This window comes from Genypterus blacodes, unplaced genomic scaffold (assembly GCF_046128005.1).
Source record: "Genypterus blacodes isolate CSIRO-AG114 ecotype Tasmania unplaced genomic scaffold, CSIRO-AGI_Gbla_v1 ptg000037l_1, whole genome shotgun sequence".
Taxonomy (NCBI): Eukaryota; Metazoa; Chordata; class Actinopteri; order Ophidiiformes; family Ophidiidae; genus Genypterus; species Genypterus blacodes.
Window position 1 is genome coordinate 1425605 of NW_027466850.1, and position 19414 is coordinate 1445018.

The following is a 19414-nucleotide window of genomic DNA, read 5'->3' on the forward strand; positions in this document are numbered from 1 at the left end:
AGACACTCACTATGAGATTCTGTCTATGAAAATCACAAACAGAATCCTAGAGAAGAGGGAATATGCCCATTCATGGCTTTATTTTAGTTACACAGACACTGGGACAGTTCAGCAAGATTTCAGAAATGTTAGTCATTAATTGTGAGCAAACACAGCATGAAATATAATTAGAATCTGAGAAATATTGTCCATATTTATGCAATTCATCTCACAATGTGTGGTGGTTACTGGGGTTTCAGAAGTGTATATTGATAGGATGGTCCTATAGGATAACAGTCCTTGTATGTTGTGTTAACATATACTGTATGATGGTGTGGTATATCTCTACAGTGTGTTGTTCCTCAGACACTTTTATGAATGAGTATGTCTCCCCTTATATAACCAGGAATGCCTTCCCTGCTCCTGCAATTGGCACTGACAAAACACACATGTTTTTATTACATCTTGTGTTCATATGATCTATATATTATTCAACACACCCCAGGTAGTTACATTTATATCAATAAACACCCACAGCTGTAATTCAAAGTGAGAAACAAGAAAAGGCGAGGGAGGCGTTTTATGATAACAAATTAATATGGAATTACAAATATACTTAAAGGGGACTTGCACCGAATTTCAACATCCGCATGTTTTATTCAGGAACCCCCCAGGGTGGCTCAGCTTGTTTATGTGAGTGTGCATTATTGATTCCCATAGGAGCAGAAAATGATAAGAGAAGCAGAGGCTACGGAAGCACCACAGATGGAAAATACAAATGAAGTTTAATTATTTGGCTGCCAATTCACCAGTTGGAGGAGAAACATGTTTACATTCAGTTTATCACTCTGACGGAACAACCTGGGATGATATTACATGTTTGTTTGAGAGAGTAATTAACACAAGTCCTTCATTTAAACACCATTTTGGAATAACAAAACTTGACACAATTTAAAATTCCCATCTTGTCTAGTATAGTGGTAGTGCTATAGTAGTACAGTAAGTATAAGACATGTTACAATTACGGTAACAAAACAACTACAATATAGAGTCTGAAAGAGTAAACTAATTGTGTGAGTGGATGTGTGGATGTGCGTATGTGCGTTCATGTGAGCGAGAGAGAGAGAGAGAGCCAGAAGAAAGTGTGAAGGATAGCCCATGAGCACACACGCTGGCTCCACACCTTGAGGTTTCAGACACTCATCAATAAGCCATTTTTCTCACCTTTTCAATGTCATTTGTCTGGCCAACAAAATCAATTGGACTCCACTACACTGAGCACTATCTTGATTATAATTGGACACTCGTGCTCACACTGGCCTGAAAGTGACTATTTGAACATTAAGATACAGCGTCTGCCGGCCAATACAGTTCAAGGAGAATAGGTTGTAATTGATATTTTTAATTGCTAGCAGATTCCTGCTCCCTCCACAATTCATTCTTTCCTGTACCCACCTAATTGTTTGATCATTATAGGCTAGTATGGATAAGAATGGTCACCAACAGCCACTGCAGCTTTTTGTGTTGACATTACTCAAAGCTCTCATCAATACAAAAACATATTGGAAAGGTATTACACATCAATGAAATGGGATTTTATTTTTTTATTTTTGGGGAGATAATTGGACCACAATGCAGCAATAATGAGCACAAGAGGTTTTCGCAGCTTTTGTGACAAAAATGGCAAACTGTGTGATTAAACACATGAATAGGTAGAGGTCAAAGGTTAATCATCTGACTGAGCGAGGGAGTAATACCAAGGTGCAAGAAATGTTATATAACACCTCTCCTGCCTTTCATTGTGAGGAAATGTGTCTTTTTAGTCGCCTTCACCTTGGTAACCGCAAGGCATATTTGCTGAGTCAGCTGCAGATTGAGCTGCAGTCCTAGATTCAGTGTCTTGAACCAGGGCACCTACCTACTGCTGAAATATGCAGCTTCCTGTCACACTGAAGCAACATTAAATTATAATTTCCTGTTCCAAGTCTTGTCACTCACAAGATTCCAGGAAAATCGTCTTAATTTATACATGAACCATGAATCCTCGTGCTGCATACAGAAGAAGATTACCACCTAATCATAACAGGAAGAAGAAATTGCTCTCTCCCTCTATATTTCAACATTTTGCATAGGTGGAGGGATGTTACTGCGATGGCTTCATGCAAAGTGAACGTGCTGCCAGCGAGGATTCATTAATGATACGTTTTCTCTCAGTCCGCCTGTTCACAGCATGTTAGGAACTGATGTCCTCCTCTGCCAGCACTCTGGAACCATTTGTTCAGCAGAGACCAGACTAAATATTCATATCTGGTCTGCGTCTGACCCCCATCCTATATGCTTTAATATCCTTTCATTTCCCAATATATTCTGTGAATGTTTTAGATTTATGCAGGTTTCCACAATTGAACAAGAAATACGTGGTTGGTGTAAAAGTGGTATTTATGCATCGGACGTATTTGAAAAAGCAATGAACCACATCACTGCTTTTCTCTTAACTGCTGAGAGCTTCTACTGTGATTGCGATGACGTACAGATGCAGCTTTCTTCCGGCTTTTGCAGAAGACGGTGCTGAATGACAAATACTCCACCGAGTGAGGGAGAGCAGTGCAGGACTAACAAAAGTGTTCACTGCCTAAAGGTACAGCTCAAACACCGCGCTGTAGCTGTAGCAGGGTGGTTTGAGAGAACTTAACTCAGACGTCAGACCAGGAGATGCTCCAGCACATCTTCATTTCTTCAGTCTCATAGTAAAAAAACTGAACCCGGGAATGGACTGATTTATGTCCAACGTGCTGTTCAGATCTCCTGCTGCAGCGCTTTATAACTAATGAGTCCAGTCAGGCCCAGTGGAGCCTGGGAGCTCTCTGGAGGCTTCAGTGCTGCTATATAATTTGCGCCGTACACATCCCCACATTGCTCCTGACCTTTAACTCCTCAGCTCGTCTAAATACATTAATGTCATGCAAAAACCAACAGTCCAGCATGAACAACCTTTCATATCTAATGAAATTCTGAAAAACTCTCATTTGATTTTGTCGGTGCTGAGCGCTAAGTGAGGTCTTGACTTTGTTAGGTAATACACATGTTTTCATTAAATGTATTCCTCCTTTAAGAGAGAATTAAATCGGCTGTTTTGATTTGTGACTGTGTGGGCTTGTCGGTGCATTTCTGACAATATGAAAACAATAAAAATATAACATCATAGTGAAATATGCAGTGGCTCTCAGTGCCTTAGGATTCACCCCATTTGTTTATTGGTTACGTATATATAATCGGGCTTTGTGTGTCTCTGTATGTGTGATGAGAACAGTGATAAGGAATGAGCTCATATTCCTGCTGAGCACCATAAGCTGAGCTGAACATCTGCTCCCTAAACTGTAGTGATTCTCTTACACTTGTACTTTCTACCTGCAGTGTAACCTTCTTTGTTACTTTACCTGCTGGAATAAGACAAACAAACTGTTGGATACACTGAATAGTATTTGATCTATTCCTCCACCTGCCTGAGTTTTGTGTTGTAGGTCAGATCGGACTTCTGTGGTATTAGATGTTTCAGTTTGATGCTCATTTTTTGGCTTAACTTCTTTTTAACGTCTTCAGGTGTTTTATTCTTGTAGTTTCTTTCTTTTGATTGCCGTCCCGTCCTTCTCTCCTTTCCTGCCACCTCTTCAACCCCAAAGTGGAAGGACAAATGAAAAACCTTGGCGAGGCTGAAGCTCAACTTTCTTCATTCTTGGCTGGGATCCACTCTGGGTGTTGCTTCTCCCTCTCTGCTGTGCGGTACATCTATCTTCCACCATCGTCTCCTCTCCGCTCCCTGCTTGCTTCTTCTTCCCTCTCCTGCCACATCCTCTTCCCTGCTGCCTTCTGCTCACCTCCCCCCCTCTCTCCCCCTTCCTCCTCCCCTTTCATCTGTCCTACTGCAATATGGCAAATATGTCCCCCAAAATAACTTCCCCTCTCCGCTTTCCTCCTCTCTTCCCCTTCCGCCTCCATTCCTCTTTTCCCTCTTCCTGGCTCGACCCCTCTGATCCCAAACCCGTGGGGTGCTAACACAACCTTTGATATCAGCTCCTCTCTGTTTGACACGACTCCTTGGGGGAATGAATAAACCCGGTTAGAGGGAGGGAGCGACTGAAGAAGAGAGTAGGATACTAAAGTCTGGGGTCTTTGAGACAGATGACTTCATCTCATGTTTCTCAGCGCCTGGGGGGAGAAATGTAGTGACATGATATGACACACAGGTCACATCCCTTTAAGTGGAAATATGTGTTGAGGGCAGATGAACAGAACCTAGACTGAACTTTACCATTGGAGAGCAAAGGGATGTATAATACATGGAACCATCACTTTCTAAACAAGCGGCGGATCAGAGGTTCTGTCGTCTGTGCAGTCGGGCCCAGTTGGTTCTCATCCTTGCATTTTTAAATTCAGGTCATTTAGGTTCACATACATACCAGCAGAGCAGCACTTTCAAATAGAAACCACATTTCCTTACAAGCAGCTAAGTTAAGGCGGTTTGCCTTCAAAGTGTTTCAGTTATTGCTTATTTAAACTTTTTTTTGTAGTTTCTCAGTGCTCATCATGGGGTGAAACTGCCACAGCTGCAGATTCTGACCGCAAACAAGTTATTACACCAAGAAGGAAAAAAGTGAAAGTAGATTATCAAACATAAGACATATTTGCAATTTTTAGATGGTAAACAAATAACAACCCAAACCACAACTACTGCATAAACATGAGACAGGATTTAAATGCCTGAAACATCCCACATCTGTAAACGTCAGCCTCAATGCAAACTTAATTTACCTTCAATCACCGAATTTAATTAAATTAATTCACCACATTAGGGGACAGGCTGCTCTTTGAATGAATACAGAGGATCATGAATGTGAGAGCTTTGGTCTTTAATGGATAAAAATCCAGTGATATCTACCTTTAAGATGTATTTAATATATGTGTGCTTGAATATGAAAGCTTTACATAGCTTTTATACGAACAAATAAGGTTCTTTGGTAAAGGGCTTTTGTTCAGATGACAGATTTCGGGTGCCATAGGAGTCAAAGTGAAAAGATTCCAGCATCTGTAATTTCAGCTCAGCCTCACAGGCTTTGTACTCTGTGCTGTAATTTACCTCATGCGGTGTTCATTCTCGCCAAGTGAGAGCCCATGAAGTAAAGAGCCGAAAACAAGCTTCACTCCTGGCTGCAGTTTGCTTTCAATTTGTTTTTATTGTTCCAAGATTTCCAGGCATGAGGACCTGTTAGCTGTCAGGTGTGAACCCATTTCCTTATACGCACAAAGCCACATGTCGGGGGTCGTTTGCTGCAGCCGCTTCACGCTGTGTTGTCACTGCTGACAAACTATTCAGTTCACTTGGTGAAGGATGAGCCACACAGAGCTGCAAAAGAGAAATAGGAATCCTGGGACTCGGTATAAATTGAAGCCCACCAGGATCCTGCCAGTACAGAGAAAGAGAGAGCCGGTGATTCACCAAATACTGCAAAGGTATGACAGCTACCCAGATATTAATAGACAGATCAACGTAAATCTGTATTCGTCATCAATCCTACAACGGGGGGCCCGGGATGTGCAGAGCCAACAAGAAAACAGAGTCACACACTCCGCAGTAATTAGACATCTGGTAGCATATCTGAGCTCCAAAGTGGACTCCATAATAGGCAGTGATAACATTGTTTCTTTCATTAAAGGTACTCTATGGCTCTCATGTTACAGCTCCGTGAGATCACTCCTTCACTCAGCTGGATTTAGTGGTTTTAGTGCCTACATGCACTGTAAATGAGTGTTTAGTGTGGAGTTGGCACACGTGAACACGCTGTCCCTTTACAGAACACGCCAAAGTGCTGAGGCCCAAAGGAGTGACCTGCTTACTGTACCTTGACTTCTTCTCTGGTCAAGTTAGAGTAATGTCTTCCTCCGTGATCTTGTAACTGTCATAGTGGCTGAGATAGAGGAAGAAAAATACCCAGACTTTTATGACCTACAGTCCTGGCATTGTAAAGATAATATTAAGAAAGACAATGTCTGGCAGGTTAGAGCTGGAGAGATCTGCCTTATAGCTCTGAAGCTATAAGGCAGAATGTGGGATCACACGCAATACAGTCTTCAATCCAGGGAACTCAAACTAATGGAATTTGTATCCATACTTAATATGCTGTGGATCCTGTCGACCACCTCTACAAAACGTTGGACAGTGACTAAGTTGACCCACACATGCTTTGTAGAACTATACAATGCTTTAACGTTATATAACACATTGACCCATTTGTACTGTGCAAGTGAGTGAAAACGTTTTCAAAGTTGCAAAATGTGACATTTGCATCCAGTGAAGCAAACCTATGAACCTGAAGCCCTGAAGTTTGAGTTCCTTTGTTTAACTCAATATGTACGACATGTGATTTAACACACCTACACTGCTTGGAGCTGTACTACCAAGCGAGATTAAAGGGTTAACATAATTGTCAGTTCCTGCTACGAGAAGCATTTAATGAGAGGCAGTGGTGGAATGTATTTGCCGTGTGGTGCAGCTGTAATTGCTCGGTGAGAGGAAGTGATTGCCAGTTGAAGCCAGAGACTCAGTCTGAAACTCTGAATCACAGTGAGTCTTACTTCACAGAAGAGCTACACAATGACTGCAGTGGTGTGACTGTCGTTTTCCATGTTGAGAGACGGGAAATCCATCTTGTATTTAAGTTTGAAAGAATTCAATTCATGATTTTAGTTCCTAAGTTGGTATAAGTGTGATGGTATGAAGGCTCAGGAGAGCTCAGTTGGTCAAAAGTGAAGCTGCACTCTGCTTCTATCATTCCAAAATATTCATGTTTGATGCCCAAAATGGAGTCCCAGCAGGTTTACCAGGTTCCTCTGCCCTGCTTCACCTTAGTTGTGGTTTTAAAGATTGACAAATCAAACCTTTTCTGTGTGTTCTCTGATAAGGAGGCAGTGTGTGTGCTTACTCTGCTCGGTGAAAACCTGACGTCATTCCAATGAATCACACACAGGACTCTTTTCAAAAGGTCACTGTTACCTGATAACACAATTACTTTCATGACGCAAGTGAGCAGCATGACATGTCAATGTCAAACACACAGCAGTGCCGCTATCTTTGACACGCAAGAGGGTTTACACAACAAGATGGTTTCTAACTCTCCGGAGCACAGACCAGACATTCTCATTGCTTTCAAACTGCGCAACTGTAATGAAATCAGATCACATAAAATCTGAGATGATCTGTTGTGGCAATGAAAATGTAGCGAGACGCCACCTTCATTCTATAACTGCATTACCAGGTTGTGTCAGTGATTTGATTCCAGCCGTGCATATTAGTCATTTTCAGTCAGCCATCTGGAGAGTCGATTCACGGAGGGACGTCAGTAATCCGGAGAAAACCAACCTAACATCATCCACACACCAATACAGGACAAACACACACTGTGAGGCACAATTGTTTCACTTTTTCTAAATGATTTCTTATCTCAAAGCCCTGTCAGTGTGCAGTGTACCGAATCCGTGTGGAATTGCTGCATTCTGCATTATGTAAACATATCCAGTTCTAATGGGCAGCACTGTGGTTTGATGATTTGCACTGTCACAACCAACTTCCAACCTTTGTTTTTGCATGTCCTGCGTTTCTGAGAGGTTTTCTTCCCAACTCTAAAGACGTACGGCTTAGGGGGACTGTAGGTGTGATTGGGAGCATGACTGAGTTCTTTGTTTCCGTGTGTTAGACCTGCTACAGACCGGCAACCTAGGCTGCACCGAGCCGATGACTACTGAGCCAGAATGAGACAAAGTCCTTCTGTCATAATATGGGCTGATCAGCTGAAATTTAAAGGATTTCTTTCTCAGCTCTAGAAAGTTTTAGAGGTTGGTAGGTAGAAGTGGCTGGCACACACACACACACACACACACACTCACACAGTAAGTAGGGCTGCATAGAAAGTAGGCAGAAGCTAATAGAAACCATGAACATAACACTGAGACTGGCACTCGCAGCAGTCAATGAAACTCTCAATGTCACACAAACTCGGCCAGAAACACACACACATATACATATACATGTAGAATCTGGCTGGCAGAGCACTGTGTTGCTTGGCATTCTGCAAATGTCAGGAGGATAGTGTTCGCAAATACAGCCAGGCACCTGGGAGATTACATTTTATCAACATACAAATGAGCACGGCTTCATACTACACTGGGCACTGTGACAGACTACTAACCATGGCAGGGGTGATAGGAAAATGGCTGTGACATTGAATTGTGGCGCCTATAGTGTGTGTGTGTGTGTGTGGGTGGGGGTCTTTGTGTGTGTTCTTTTGTGCACCTCTCTGTGTATGTTTGCTTACTCACTTGCCTGTCTATATACATTTTTGCGTGTGTGTGTGTGTGTGTGTGTGTGTGTGTGTGTGTGTGTGTGTGTGTGTTGGTGCACACTGTGTATGCCTGCTGTGTGTGAGTGCTACTGAACAAGCAGAGGTGGATTTCTGTCGCCTGCAGTGTCAATGAAGCTGAATATGAAAAGAGAAAAATCAAATAGGGAGACTGTGGCGCTCACTGACATTTATTTTATCTGCAGCCCAGAGACTTGAGATTATGAACAAATAGCTTGTGGGGCAGCAGATATTATTAACCTGATCTTCACACTGAAATACAATAGCCTGCAAGACTACAGTAGCTGCCCTTAACAAAGGTAATTTATTGTGTAAAACCTTTGGAATAGTTGATAAGAGTATCGATGAACAACAGAAACAACAGGGACACAGCGGCTTAGTGGTAAATGAAATGAACGCCTCAGACGGAAGGGAACTGTAATGGATCAGCATTTTCATTCACATCCACATAAAACTATAGGAAAATTACGAAATCCCTTTGTCTTTCATCTCTTTTTTTTTTATTGGTAAACAATAAAAATATGCTTAAGGCACCGTGAATGTTTTGAAAAGCGTGAATCTGCACAGAATATATTGCAATTGGAATGCAATCATGATCATAAGAATCACAATCAAACTTTATTACAAAAAGCACAAGAGCATTCTGTCTACATAAAAACAAAAGACACTGCAAAGTGGAACAAACAGGGGATGAAAGGGTAAAAAGGTAAATACTACATAGAAAATGTAATGCAAAGTCAATAATCAGTACAATGTTTCCGTAAACATGGATGGAGGAGGAGCGGTGACGTCGCAGGTTAGATGTTGTGAGGTCACGGTGCTTCTCTTCCTGTATCCTCTGTATTTCTGGATAGTTTGAAGTAATGAGGGATGTGCCTGCCAAACGCCTATAGTAGATACACCATAAATGCTGGTTTCATGTGGGTAGAAGGTCAAAGGTTGGATCATCTGGATACGCAAGAAGTGTGAGTCACATGCATTAGTGCTGATAAAATGTGTTTTGAAGGTTTTCAGCTGCAAAATAACAGAGAATCAACTTGCAGGGATAGAAAACAATACAAGAAACAAAGGGATCGATGGGGAAGTGACAAAGTACGAAGGGTGGGATGAGGTATCAGAGAAAGAATGTTATCAAATTTACTCTGGAGGCGGGTGTGTATGTTAATCAGTTACTGTCAGTGAGAAAGTGATTCACAGATGCGTTTTCTGAGAGCCAAAGCATCACGGCTGAATCCAGAGTGGCAGCTGATGATGCAGATGGGATATGGATGCTCGAGTTCTTCAGTAGATGATCAACATGCGATTAATTCTCTTATCATACACATCAATGTATCATTATGGAGTGTGAGTATGTGTGTGTGTTTGTGTGAACTGTTGGTAGCATTTTCTCGTCAATATGTGAAGCCTGTGTGCAGTCTGTGTCTGTGATGCTGTGTGTGTGTGTGTGTGTGTGTGTGTGTGTGTGTGTGTGTGTGTGTGTGTGTGTCAGAACTGTATGGTCTTCTTTAAAGCAAATTTGAATGAGAGTTGACAACCTTGAAGCAAAATAGAGAAAGGAAATGAGATGGAAAGATGACAAGACAGCATGCAAGTCTAAATCCACATAAACCGCCGACAGAATGAAGGGAACCAGTTTGGAACCAATTGCTTTGGATAAACACAATATGTTGTACGTATTTTACATTTTGACCAATTCTGGCCGCAGCAGTGGGGTGCACTCTGAGTGAAAACAGACATTGACTTCCTCCCTGTAAGCCCACTCTGATCAGATTGAATGCTGTGTTGGGCCTGAGCAGTGACACCTTTGGATGCTTCTACACAATGTTTAACTACATAGGTGTGGAGGGGATATAATTGATGGATTTATGAAAATATAAGCATCATGTTTAGTCAATCTTGAACAAATACTCTGTATTCTAGTCAAAATGCATGAAAGTAACCTAAGAGCATTATACAGTATGTCCTCTTTAATGTGTCCTGATGATTCAAAGTCCATATGGTTTGTTTCTCGTTGCCGCTTCACTTTGTGCTGTTGCAGTAGGACGGATGTTTTAAAATGCTCAGGCTGTATCTCACATCATCTCACTTCGATTCATTAAAAATGATGGGTTTGACAAAAAAGAACAGGTAGAAACTCGTCAAGCATTTAGGTGGAAAAAGCAGAAAGGAAAAGAGGCATCTCAGTAAAGCCAGACGGGAACTCGTTATGTAGTTTACAAAAGTGACAGAGAAGTGGGTGGAAAGAAGAGCAGGAAGAGGAGTTAGAGAGAGAGACAAAGAGTGATGCAGAGAGGAGAGGCACTGTGCTCACCTCGCTATTGGAAAAGACAAGGTCAAGAACACTCACTGTGACAAGATGAGTGATTTGAGGCTCAAGCTGACTCTGTTCCATTAAAATTGCTGGGAATCAGACAAGTACGCTGCCTTGGAGTTTCCCTGTCCACACCTGAAAGGAAGATGGACTGCAAGACCCCAATGTCCATCTGACTGCAGCGGTCAACTTCTATTCAAAAGTTGTCTGTCTTGTTTTTTTCGCCGCAAGCTTGGAGTAGGCAACATCGTTAAAAATCCCATCTTCAAAGATGTACCTCATCTCCAAATAACAGCCCTGGTAGATTTCATTTTAGTTTTTTTGGCAAACATGAACATTCAAATTCAATACAAGTGAGGTTTCAAGTGTTAAAGCACATTAATAAAAAATCCTGGCAGAGCTTTTATTGGCTTGTTAAACAGAAATCTGGACACTGATGAGTCACTGGTTTTGTCTTTAATGTGTTTTGGAAGGAAATCTCTGGTCAGCAGCAGTTTGAGCTACAAAGGCTGAAAGTCTCCTGCTCGAATTTCACAAAGACACAAAATCCTGGTGGACATCTGCACTCCTCTCATAATCTGGAAACATGATCCAGATACGGAGCTCCAACAGCAGGACTTGCATACACACATTGCATCAACTTGTGTCCTGGTTATCTGCTTGCTGTCTGCATGGTGGTGGGATCTCAGTCGGTGACCTCTCAGGCTGTGTAGGCTCAGCCTTTCTCATTGCTCCGAGGAAAATCATTATCCATTCATTCAATAAGAAATAACGACTGTGCTCAGGCTGTCACTGTCAGCATTCCAGCTTTACGAATGAGATGAACCGGAGCTGAGAAGAGCAGATAACTCCGGGGTGGATTTATGAACCTGGATAGATCAGAATGTGAAGCTGACCGCACACACGTGTTCAGCCAGATCTGAGAGCAAAACGACAAATACGTCATTGGCATTGACATGTGACCTCATTATCTGGAAAACATCTGGATAATGGAGAAGGATATCAATAAAAGGTGTGAATAGGATCATCGACATGTGGATGCGGCTCCACACAAATAGTATAATTTGTGCTTGAGAAGGACTTTTTTTTATGAAACAAGCTGTGACTTTAGTTTATTTCATTGACTGGGTTGATGACAAAGAGACTAAATGGTTGCTTTGTCTGATTTCATTTTTTACCTATTTAAAATCATCCACTTCGGCGTACAGATGTTCTCGTGTCAAGCCTGGCAAAGGAAGAAAGCAGAACTATCAGCCGTACAAACAGAGAAATACAGGACAAAGTGAGACTTAAGAAGTGAAATGATTTCATCAAATTGTTTTCTTTCATGTTTCCAAGGTAGTATCTTTGCACTTTCAGCTCTGCCGTGCTACTGTTATGCGATCACAGTGCTGTTTTGAAATGACCACCATGATTCAGGGTTATAGAAATGTGTCATGTTGTGTTGGTTGTGGTTTGTGCTTAAAAATCTGAAAAATATGTCTAAGCTGAATGATGCCGATCAAAAGCAAAGCATTTAGTTGAACATGTTGTTTGTTGAGCAGTAGCCATCACACTCCCCCGCCCCTCGCTTTCAAGTAAAAGCTAAGGATATCAGACGTTTGTCCATACAACACAGAGTAAAACTCGGCAGTACACAAGGCTCCTTTAGAACACTGACTCTGACACTCAGGCCTTTTATTCCAGCCTCTCACACTTAAGGTCTTTCTGATGATATCAATGGAGACTGCAGCAAATTCAATTACAGTTCAAGTTCAATTTAAAGCTGCAGTCTGTAATTTGGCAAACAGACTTTCTACCTAACAGTCAGAATACACAGGGTCCACATTTTATTGTGACACTGGTGGAAACGGTGCAGGAGTACGGCTTTAATCATCTTTCACTTTTGCAGAGCTGCAGCAAACTGTAATGTTGGATCTTTTGTGACCGGTACTTTAATATTCCATCAAACAATGCACAGCACAGTTGTCAAAAAGTTCAATCTTGTACATTTCATGAGATTGTTCAGTAACTGAAAAGAGATTCAATCGGCTGAATTTACAACTGGTAAAGTCTGTCACAGCTCCAGTCAGAACTAATCATCCATTAGAGAGCTGACTAAAGGAAATTCTGTCATTTTATCTCATTGTTGCAGCTATTCTCCATCCACCCCCCTGATTTGTGGTGTTCCCGACTGTGTGTGATGATGAATGACAGACCCGAGCTGGAGCATTTCACTTTTCCTCATTACTCCATCCAGAATTAAGTACTTTGTCAACCAGTCTTGGTTCAAATCCCCAAATTCCATGGCATCATTCAAAGTGTACAACGTAAAATCATTACATCTCTCTTTTACAGAAGTCAAGAAATTAAGCACAATATCAGATTTATTTTATTAATTCTTTTCATGAGCTAAAATCATTTCCCCTTTGCCTTTAGGCGATGGTGTCCTTTGACTCGGTGCTGCTAAGCTTCAATCATTTCTTGCACTTTGGATTTTGATAAATTACACTCGTCAGTCGGTTCAGACCTGTTGTTCTCCTCCATGTTCTCCTCTTGGTTGTGCCTCTAGAGAAAGTTGTGATTCATTTCTTTACTATGGGGTCAATTTGCTGTAAACTGGAAAGTGACTACTATACTACTCTTGCGTATCTGCAGGAACATATAGTGTGTGTTTGTGTGTGAATGCGTGTGCGTGTGTGTATGTCATGGATGTGATGTCACAGCAACGGGTATGAAACCAAGTTGATTTTAGTTTTGTCAAGATAATGACAAAATTATGTCAAGACAAAGGCTTGCGAAATTACCTAAAACAATAATACATTATATTGCTTGTCTTCTGTCGCCGACCATCTTTCATAATGCTTAGGCCTTTCAACAACAAAAAATGTTTAACAATTTGTGAGGATGGAGAATGTCTGCTGGGATGAGTTTCCATAGAAAACAACATTGCCTAGGGGCAATATTCATCCTGTATCTAAGAATAGTAGCAATGACGACTCGGTATCCAGGGAACCTGTGATGGTTTTACCTCTGAAATCATAGGTAAGAGTACCGCCGTATAGTCTGATAATTGATCCCACTCTTGGGCTTCTATTCTGAGAAGTACTTCTATTTTTAGATGTATCCAGTATGTTACTACTATTCTAAGAGGCTTTATAAAGTTCAAACCCTGGACTCTAATTTACAAATGTCCCTCTGAAACCTTCCCTTTGTAAATGATATCAGACAGCTGTCATCAATGCTTGTCTGCAATGAACATGACAGGATCGTGATCTGAGCCAAACTGCTTCTATTGAATTTACCTCAAATTCTGAAAATGAGTTGACTTCTTCGGGATGCAAGGTTCTTGCAGGACGCTGATAAAATGATGCCACAAATCATCCAAGAAACTTTGCCGTGATTGATTCAGCTTGTCTGCTACTTTGAAGCCGATTGATTAAGCCCTGCAAAATGCAAGCTCTGCACATCTATAATCTTCCAGACTGGCCTGAGCATATGTTCAGCAGTTCAGTTTTGAGATGAAAATACCAATATGCAAGCCTAAAAATCTGTCTATTGTAAGTGGTTGCTATCTAACAATACAATCTATTGATTTTCTGCTCCACAGTCGTATCATGAACACCTGTGCAAGCAAATGTGCTTCAATACAACAGCCCTGCAATAAATACATTTCTAAAACAAAGCTAGAGAGGTGTGGATTCATGCACAACATGTTATGTATCATAGGTATTGCTAGGCAGAGGTCAAAGTGTCATATTTGTGTCTATTTGTCTGAATTACACTCGTATTGTATAATTTTATCAATTAAGTTTGGATTCTGTAATCTTTTCACTCTATCGGCATGAGCACCCTCCGTACTCAAATCCCATTTCACATTAAGAGGTAGCATCGAACTGGGTCACATCCCATAACTTTGCAGTGACTTATCTCACACGGGGTCATTCAAACTCCAATCAATCCTCCATTTATCTCCGTCATCCCCATGATCCATTTATCCACTTTTGCAACTTGGGATGCCTTGGCAACACATTCATCAACCCCTCCAAATTAAACTCTGTCATGAGTTATCACATACCTCGCAAATTGTGTACATCTAATCAATATTCCAAGTAATCAATGCAAATGATCTGTATGTAATGTGTGGAAAGACAGATGGAGCTGAGAGAGAGTGTTTTTACAGCGTAGCCTTTTTAATGGGCAGAGCTTTCAAATTGAATTGTCCAACTAGTCAGTCAATAGCAGAATAATTTAGTACAAAAGGGACATCAGTATGACTGTTCCAATGAGTCTGAAGACTTGAGATGGTTGCCAGGTGGCAAAGCCTTCTAAGGAGATAAAACCTCCTGTGGACTTCAGACAGATTTGTCAATACAAGGCTAAGTGGACAGTAGAAAAGTGACAGTCACCAAAAATCTCATCCATAAAGAGCAGTCAGGTTTGGATTGGGAGGTATGAACACTCTCTCTTGAAAGGAGAGTGTCCAACAGTATGGACTCGGGCAGCGGTTCTCAATCCTGTCCTCGTGCGCCACTGTACTGCATAATTTCCGTCTTTCTCTGCGTTTAACCAATCGAGACCCGGGAGACGCCAGCTTTTGATCAAGTAAGACATCTGATGTTGCTATGGCGATCCTCAGGAGGATCAGGATTGAGAACCGCTGGACACGGAAAGTTAAATTACATAAATGAAGGAGGGTTGATTTTGTACTTTTTTTTTTATAATCGTACCAGTTGGTTTTATTATGACAATGCACACTTATAAACAAAAAAGCCTTGGCATCCTGCAAAAACCAACATTATGATAATATGAATCACACGCTCGAGCCTGTACTGAGCAGTCACCAAGGGGACTGCACCTTACATTATTATTGCAAAGGGTCACTTTCATTTGAAACTCATCAGCAAACACAAGGACATAAAAATAAAATTTGTAATTACATAAAATACGGGTCATTCCAACTTTGTATAGTGGGAGATACATTTTGATATGCAAACACACACAGTAAAATAAAACACTTAAAAATATGTGACCCATGACAAAAAAAAAAAGAATGTGTACATAATTGAATCATAATTGGATTTCTAAGCTAAGATTTTACAAATCACAGAAGACTAATCATTAATCATGTTTTATTTTAATAGTCAAACAATTTGAGGCTGTATCAAAAACTTGTAAAAATATTAGGAGATTTTTGTAGACGGTTTCAGTGTTTTCCCTCAAATGAGCTGATTACTGGAGACTGAGGGCTTTCTTCCCTCTAAGTCTCAGCCACAATTGTCTCCTCTGTTACCTCTGTAAGGTGAATATCTGTACAATCCCAGCAGGGGACTCTCCATGGCACACGCTGTTTCTCCTCCAACCGGAGAAAAGAAATGCCTCATTACTTAAAAAAATAATTATCCCAGATCTAAAATAATCTGTAGTGCTCTTCTTTCCATTTATGTACTTGTATGCGTGTTCAAAAAAGGCAGAAATGGCTTCACACTCTTACTGCAGTGTTTAAAATCTCTAGCAAAATGAAGATGTCATTTTGAGGTCCCAATTATTTAATTCAGATCCACATAAAACTATGCATCTAACACTGAAATCCAATTTTGTTCGTCGTTTATCTCTTAATATAAGCAGTAGTTAATATCCCCACTAACTGTGAGTGAGTGTGCCATTATATTTCTTTCCAAAGAAACATTATACACGCTCCTCCACAGATCTGACAACCCAGTTTCCTTCATTACACCTGGTCTGGTGCAATCAAGGTCTCTTAGATCTGATGGAGCCTTAAGAGCTTCTGGAAGGAGTGCTGGATTCTCATGGAATAGAAATGATCCAGACTTATCTGTAATCAGACCTGTTAACGTTATACAAAAAAGGAAGAAAAAGCTCCTGCAGGTTATTTTAGCGAGGCATTCCCTTTCATCCCTCTCACTTCCACAACCAACAAAAATATAAAACAATCTATCAGAACATCTTCCAGATATACAATGAATTTTTAAACCCAATGGAACAAACAAATTTATTATTCATCTCTAGATCTTTTTAGGCTAGCTGGTTATTCTCATTTTTACAAGACGTTGTGAATAAGGATAGAAACAGACAGCTAGTGTTAAAAGGCAAACCGTATTGAGTCTGGATAAACACACAGACACACACACGCACACACACACACACCTCAGCCTCCCATTCTCCTGTGTCGTCTGCAGGGGCGGTTAGAGATCCTTTTGATAGCTTTTTTGAAATCATATTCAGAGAATCTCACTCTCCTTATTAAAAACAAGAGTTGTTGTTGCCTGCAGTGGTCTGATGGCAGTTCATTGTCTTCTTGTATCATTTAAAAGCAAGACAAAATACGAGTTGTTAGGCAAATTATTTTGAATTGAACTCAGTCCAGAAAAAAAAGAGCAGTAACCTCGGAATAAAGATGCAAAAAAGAAAGAAAGCCAGTATCCAAAATAACGGAGAGAAAAAAACACAGGGCAGGGAGAGCACATCTCCAGACTGTTGCTTCTGACCAACTGGCCAATCTGAAAGCTGATGTGACGGGAAGTTGTTTGTCTTAAGCCACTGTAGAAGCTGGGCTACCACTAAAACAGTAGTCTCTCCCAGCTGATTCAACCAATCATCTTATCTCGCCACAGTTAAACCCCTCCCTCTTTACTTCCCCAAACCAAGTCCCTGTTACTTGTTTTGTAATTTAGCATCTCTTTTTTCCCCTCACTGTAAATGTCCAGACAGACACCAGAATGAAAACCCTCACAGTCCCTCAGGCATCCTATTCCTCCTCCCTTTGAGGGGAGGTTTAAATAAGTCTTAGGGTGGAACGTAGGGAGGTGGGGATCTGTAGGGTGTCATGTTCTTGGGACGGGATCCCTTGCCCTCCATGGGAGTGGTGAAGGGAGGTGGTGGCTGGTAGGGAGGTGCATTAGGGTCCTCATCTCGAAGAGCTGTGTACTCCCCTAGCATCTCCTGGTTGAGGGGAGTGGTCTCTGGTGTGGCCATATTGGGGTACTCGGGGGGTGGAAGTGGGGGTTTCTCTTCCTGAAGAATCAAGGGCATACTGGAGGATGGGGGTGGTTTAGAGTCATCCAACTCATCTGCAAAGATAATTGGCACACCTTTTTTGATGAAGGTGGCCTGGTCCTCGATGGTCAACTTGCCCTTTCGTTTTTTCCTGTAGCAGATCATCGCAATGATTCCTGCAATCAACAAGATTGCTGCCACCACCACAGCGGGAATGACTGTGTGGAGGTAGACATCATCAGTGCTCTGCCGCCCTGTTCCCAGTGCTGGTGTGACTGCTGGAGGTTCTTGTATATCAATCTCTCCTGGTGGAACGAAGGAGTACATTCTGCAGCTTGACTTTCCTTTGACCATAACATCCAGTGGTCTGAATTCTGGCTCCATAGCGTACCTGAAGGTCTGCGAGGGCCTTCCATCAGCACTGGCAAGCGTCCGACTCATAATTGCAATCTGTTCCTTTGGACATGGGTGCTGTGGGAGGCTGGTGTTTGTCCACTCCACCACAATGGAACCTTTGGTGATGTTTCTTAGACTCACTGTGCTGCTGTTGCGGTCTCCCAATGCATATGCTAACCTCTTCACTAGCAGGATCTTTTTGTGGATGTCATTGGTTACTGAACGTGGTTCACCGTCAAATCGGGCTATGAATGTCACAGGGGATTTGTCATTGATTGGCCAACGGTTCACACGGACCTCAAAAGCATCAATGGCATTTAGTCCACCTTTGTCAGTTGCCTGCATGAAGTATTCATGTTTTCCCACATGCTGGACATCAGGGAGACCATAGAGCAGTTGGCTGGTTGTGTTGAACTGCATCCAGGAGCTCTCGCCGACCACTTCATTGTGGTTCTGTCTCAAGGTTAGACGAAGCTTGTCTGTTGTACCGTCTTCTTTATCAAAGAATGTATCAGAGGGGATCTTCACCTCAAAATACGTGCCAACCAATGCATTCACCTGGTCAATGGGGTTACGCAGGGCAGGTTTCTCATTGAAGGGGTCAGGGATGATGACAGCAGACTGTGTGGTGCGCCTGGATGGCTTGACTGTGGTGGTCTTTGGCTCTTTGGGCACAGGTGTGGTTTTGGGCCTTTTAGGTTTCCTAGTAGGTCTTCTAGTAGGAGCAGGTGGGGTGGCTGTGGCTTCCACATAAATAGGCCTGGTCATGGTAGCTTGAATGGGAATGGTGCTGGTTGTCTCTATCACCCTTGTTGGTAGAGGAGGTCCCAATGTCGGGGTGTGGGAAATGGAGTCACGGATTCTTATTGTAGGCTTTCCTGGCAGGGGAACAGGGCCTCGCACAGGGGGAGCAGAGCTTTCCGTTGGTGCAGCGATGGAAGGAGAGGAAAGAGTAGGGACAATCCTTACCGGAGGAATCACTTGAGTCGTGGGAGGAAGGACGGCCAGAACAGGTGTTGGTGTGTTGTTTAATGCACGCCTCACACGTTTAGGGATGTGAGGCTTCTTGTTGGCAATATGCCAGCCAACCACAGGGTAGCCCAACTTGGCTGACATAGTGCCTTCCTTAGCAGGGCCCTGGACACTGATGATATTTGGGACTGTGGTTTGGTCCAGAGAGCAGCCAAGCTTCCAGGAGAGAAGAGCTCCATTCTCCACCACCTACACAGACAAGAGAATCCACACTGTAAACATTTATCATGAATCTATGATCAATGAACTAGCTAGCTGCATAATGTTTTAACACACTCACTCACTCACT

The 19414-nt window shown here is 42.0% G+C and overlaps 1 protein-coding gene across 1 annotated transcript in view; it reads right to left on the reverse strand.

The window, feature by feature from the left end:
* Nucleotides 1-14025: 14025 nt before the first annotated feature.
* dag1 (dystroglycan 1) overlaps nt 14026-19414 on the reverse strand; it is a 42401-nt gene continuing 37012 nt past the window's right edge. The window contains exon 5 of the mRNA XM_076147225.1: nt 14026-19314. Within this exon, the coding sequence (XP_076003340.1) occupies nt 17488-19314 (1827 nt within the window). The 3' untranslated portion in view covers nt 14026-17487. The remainder of the gene's footprint in view (nt 19315-19414) is intronic.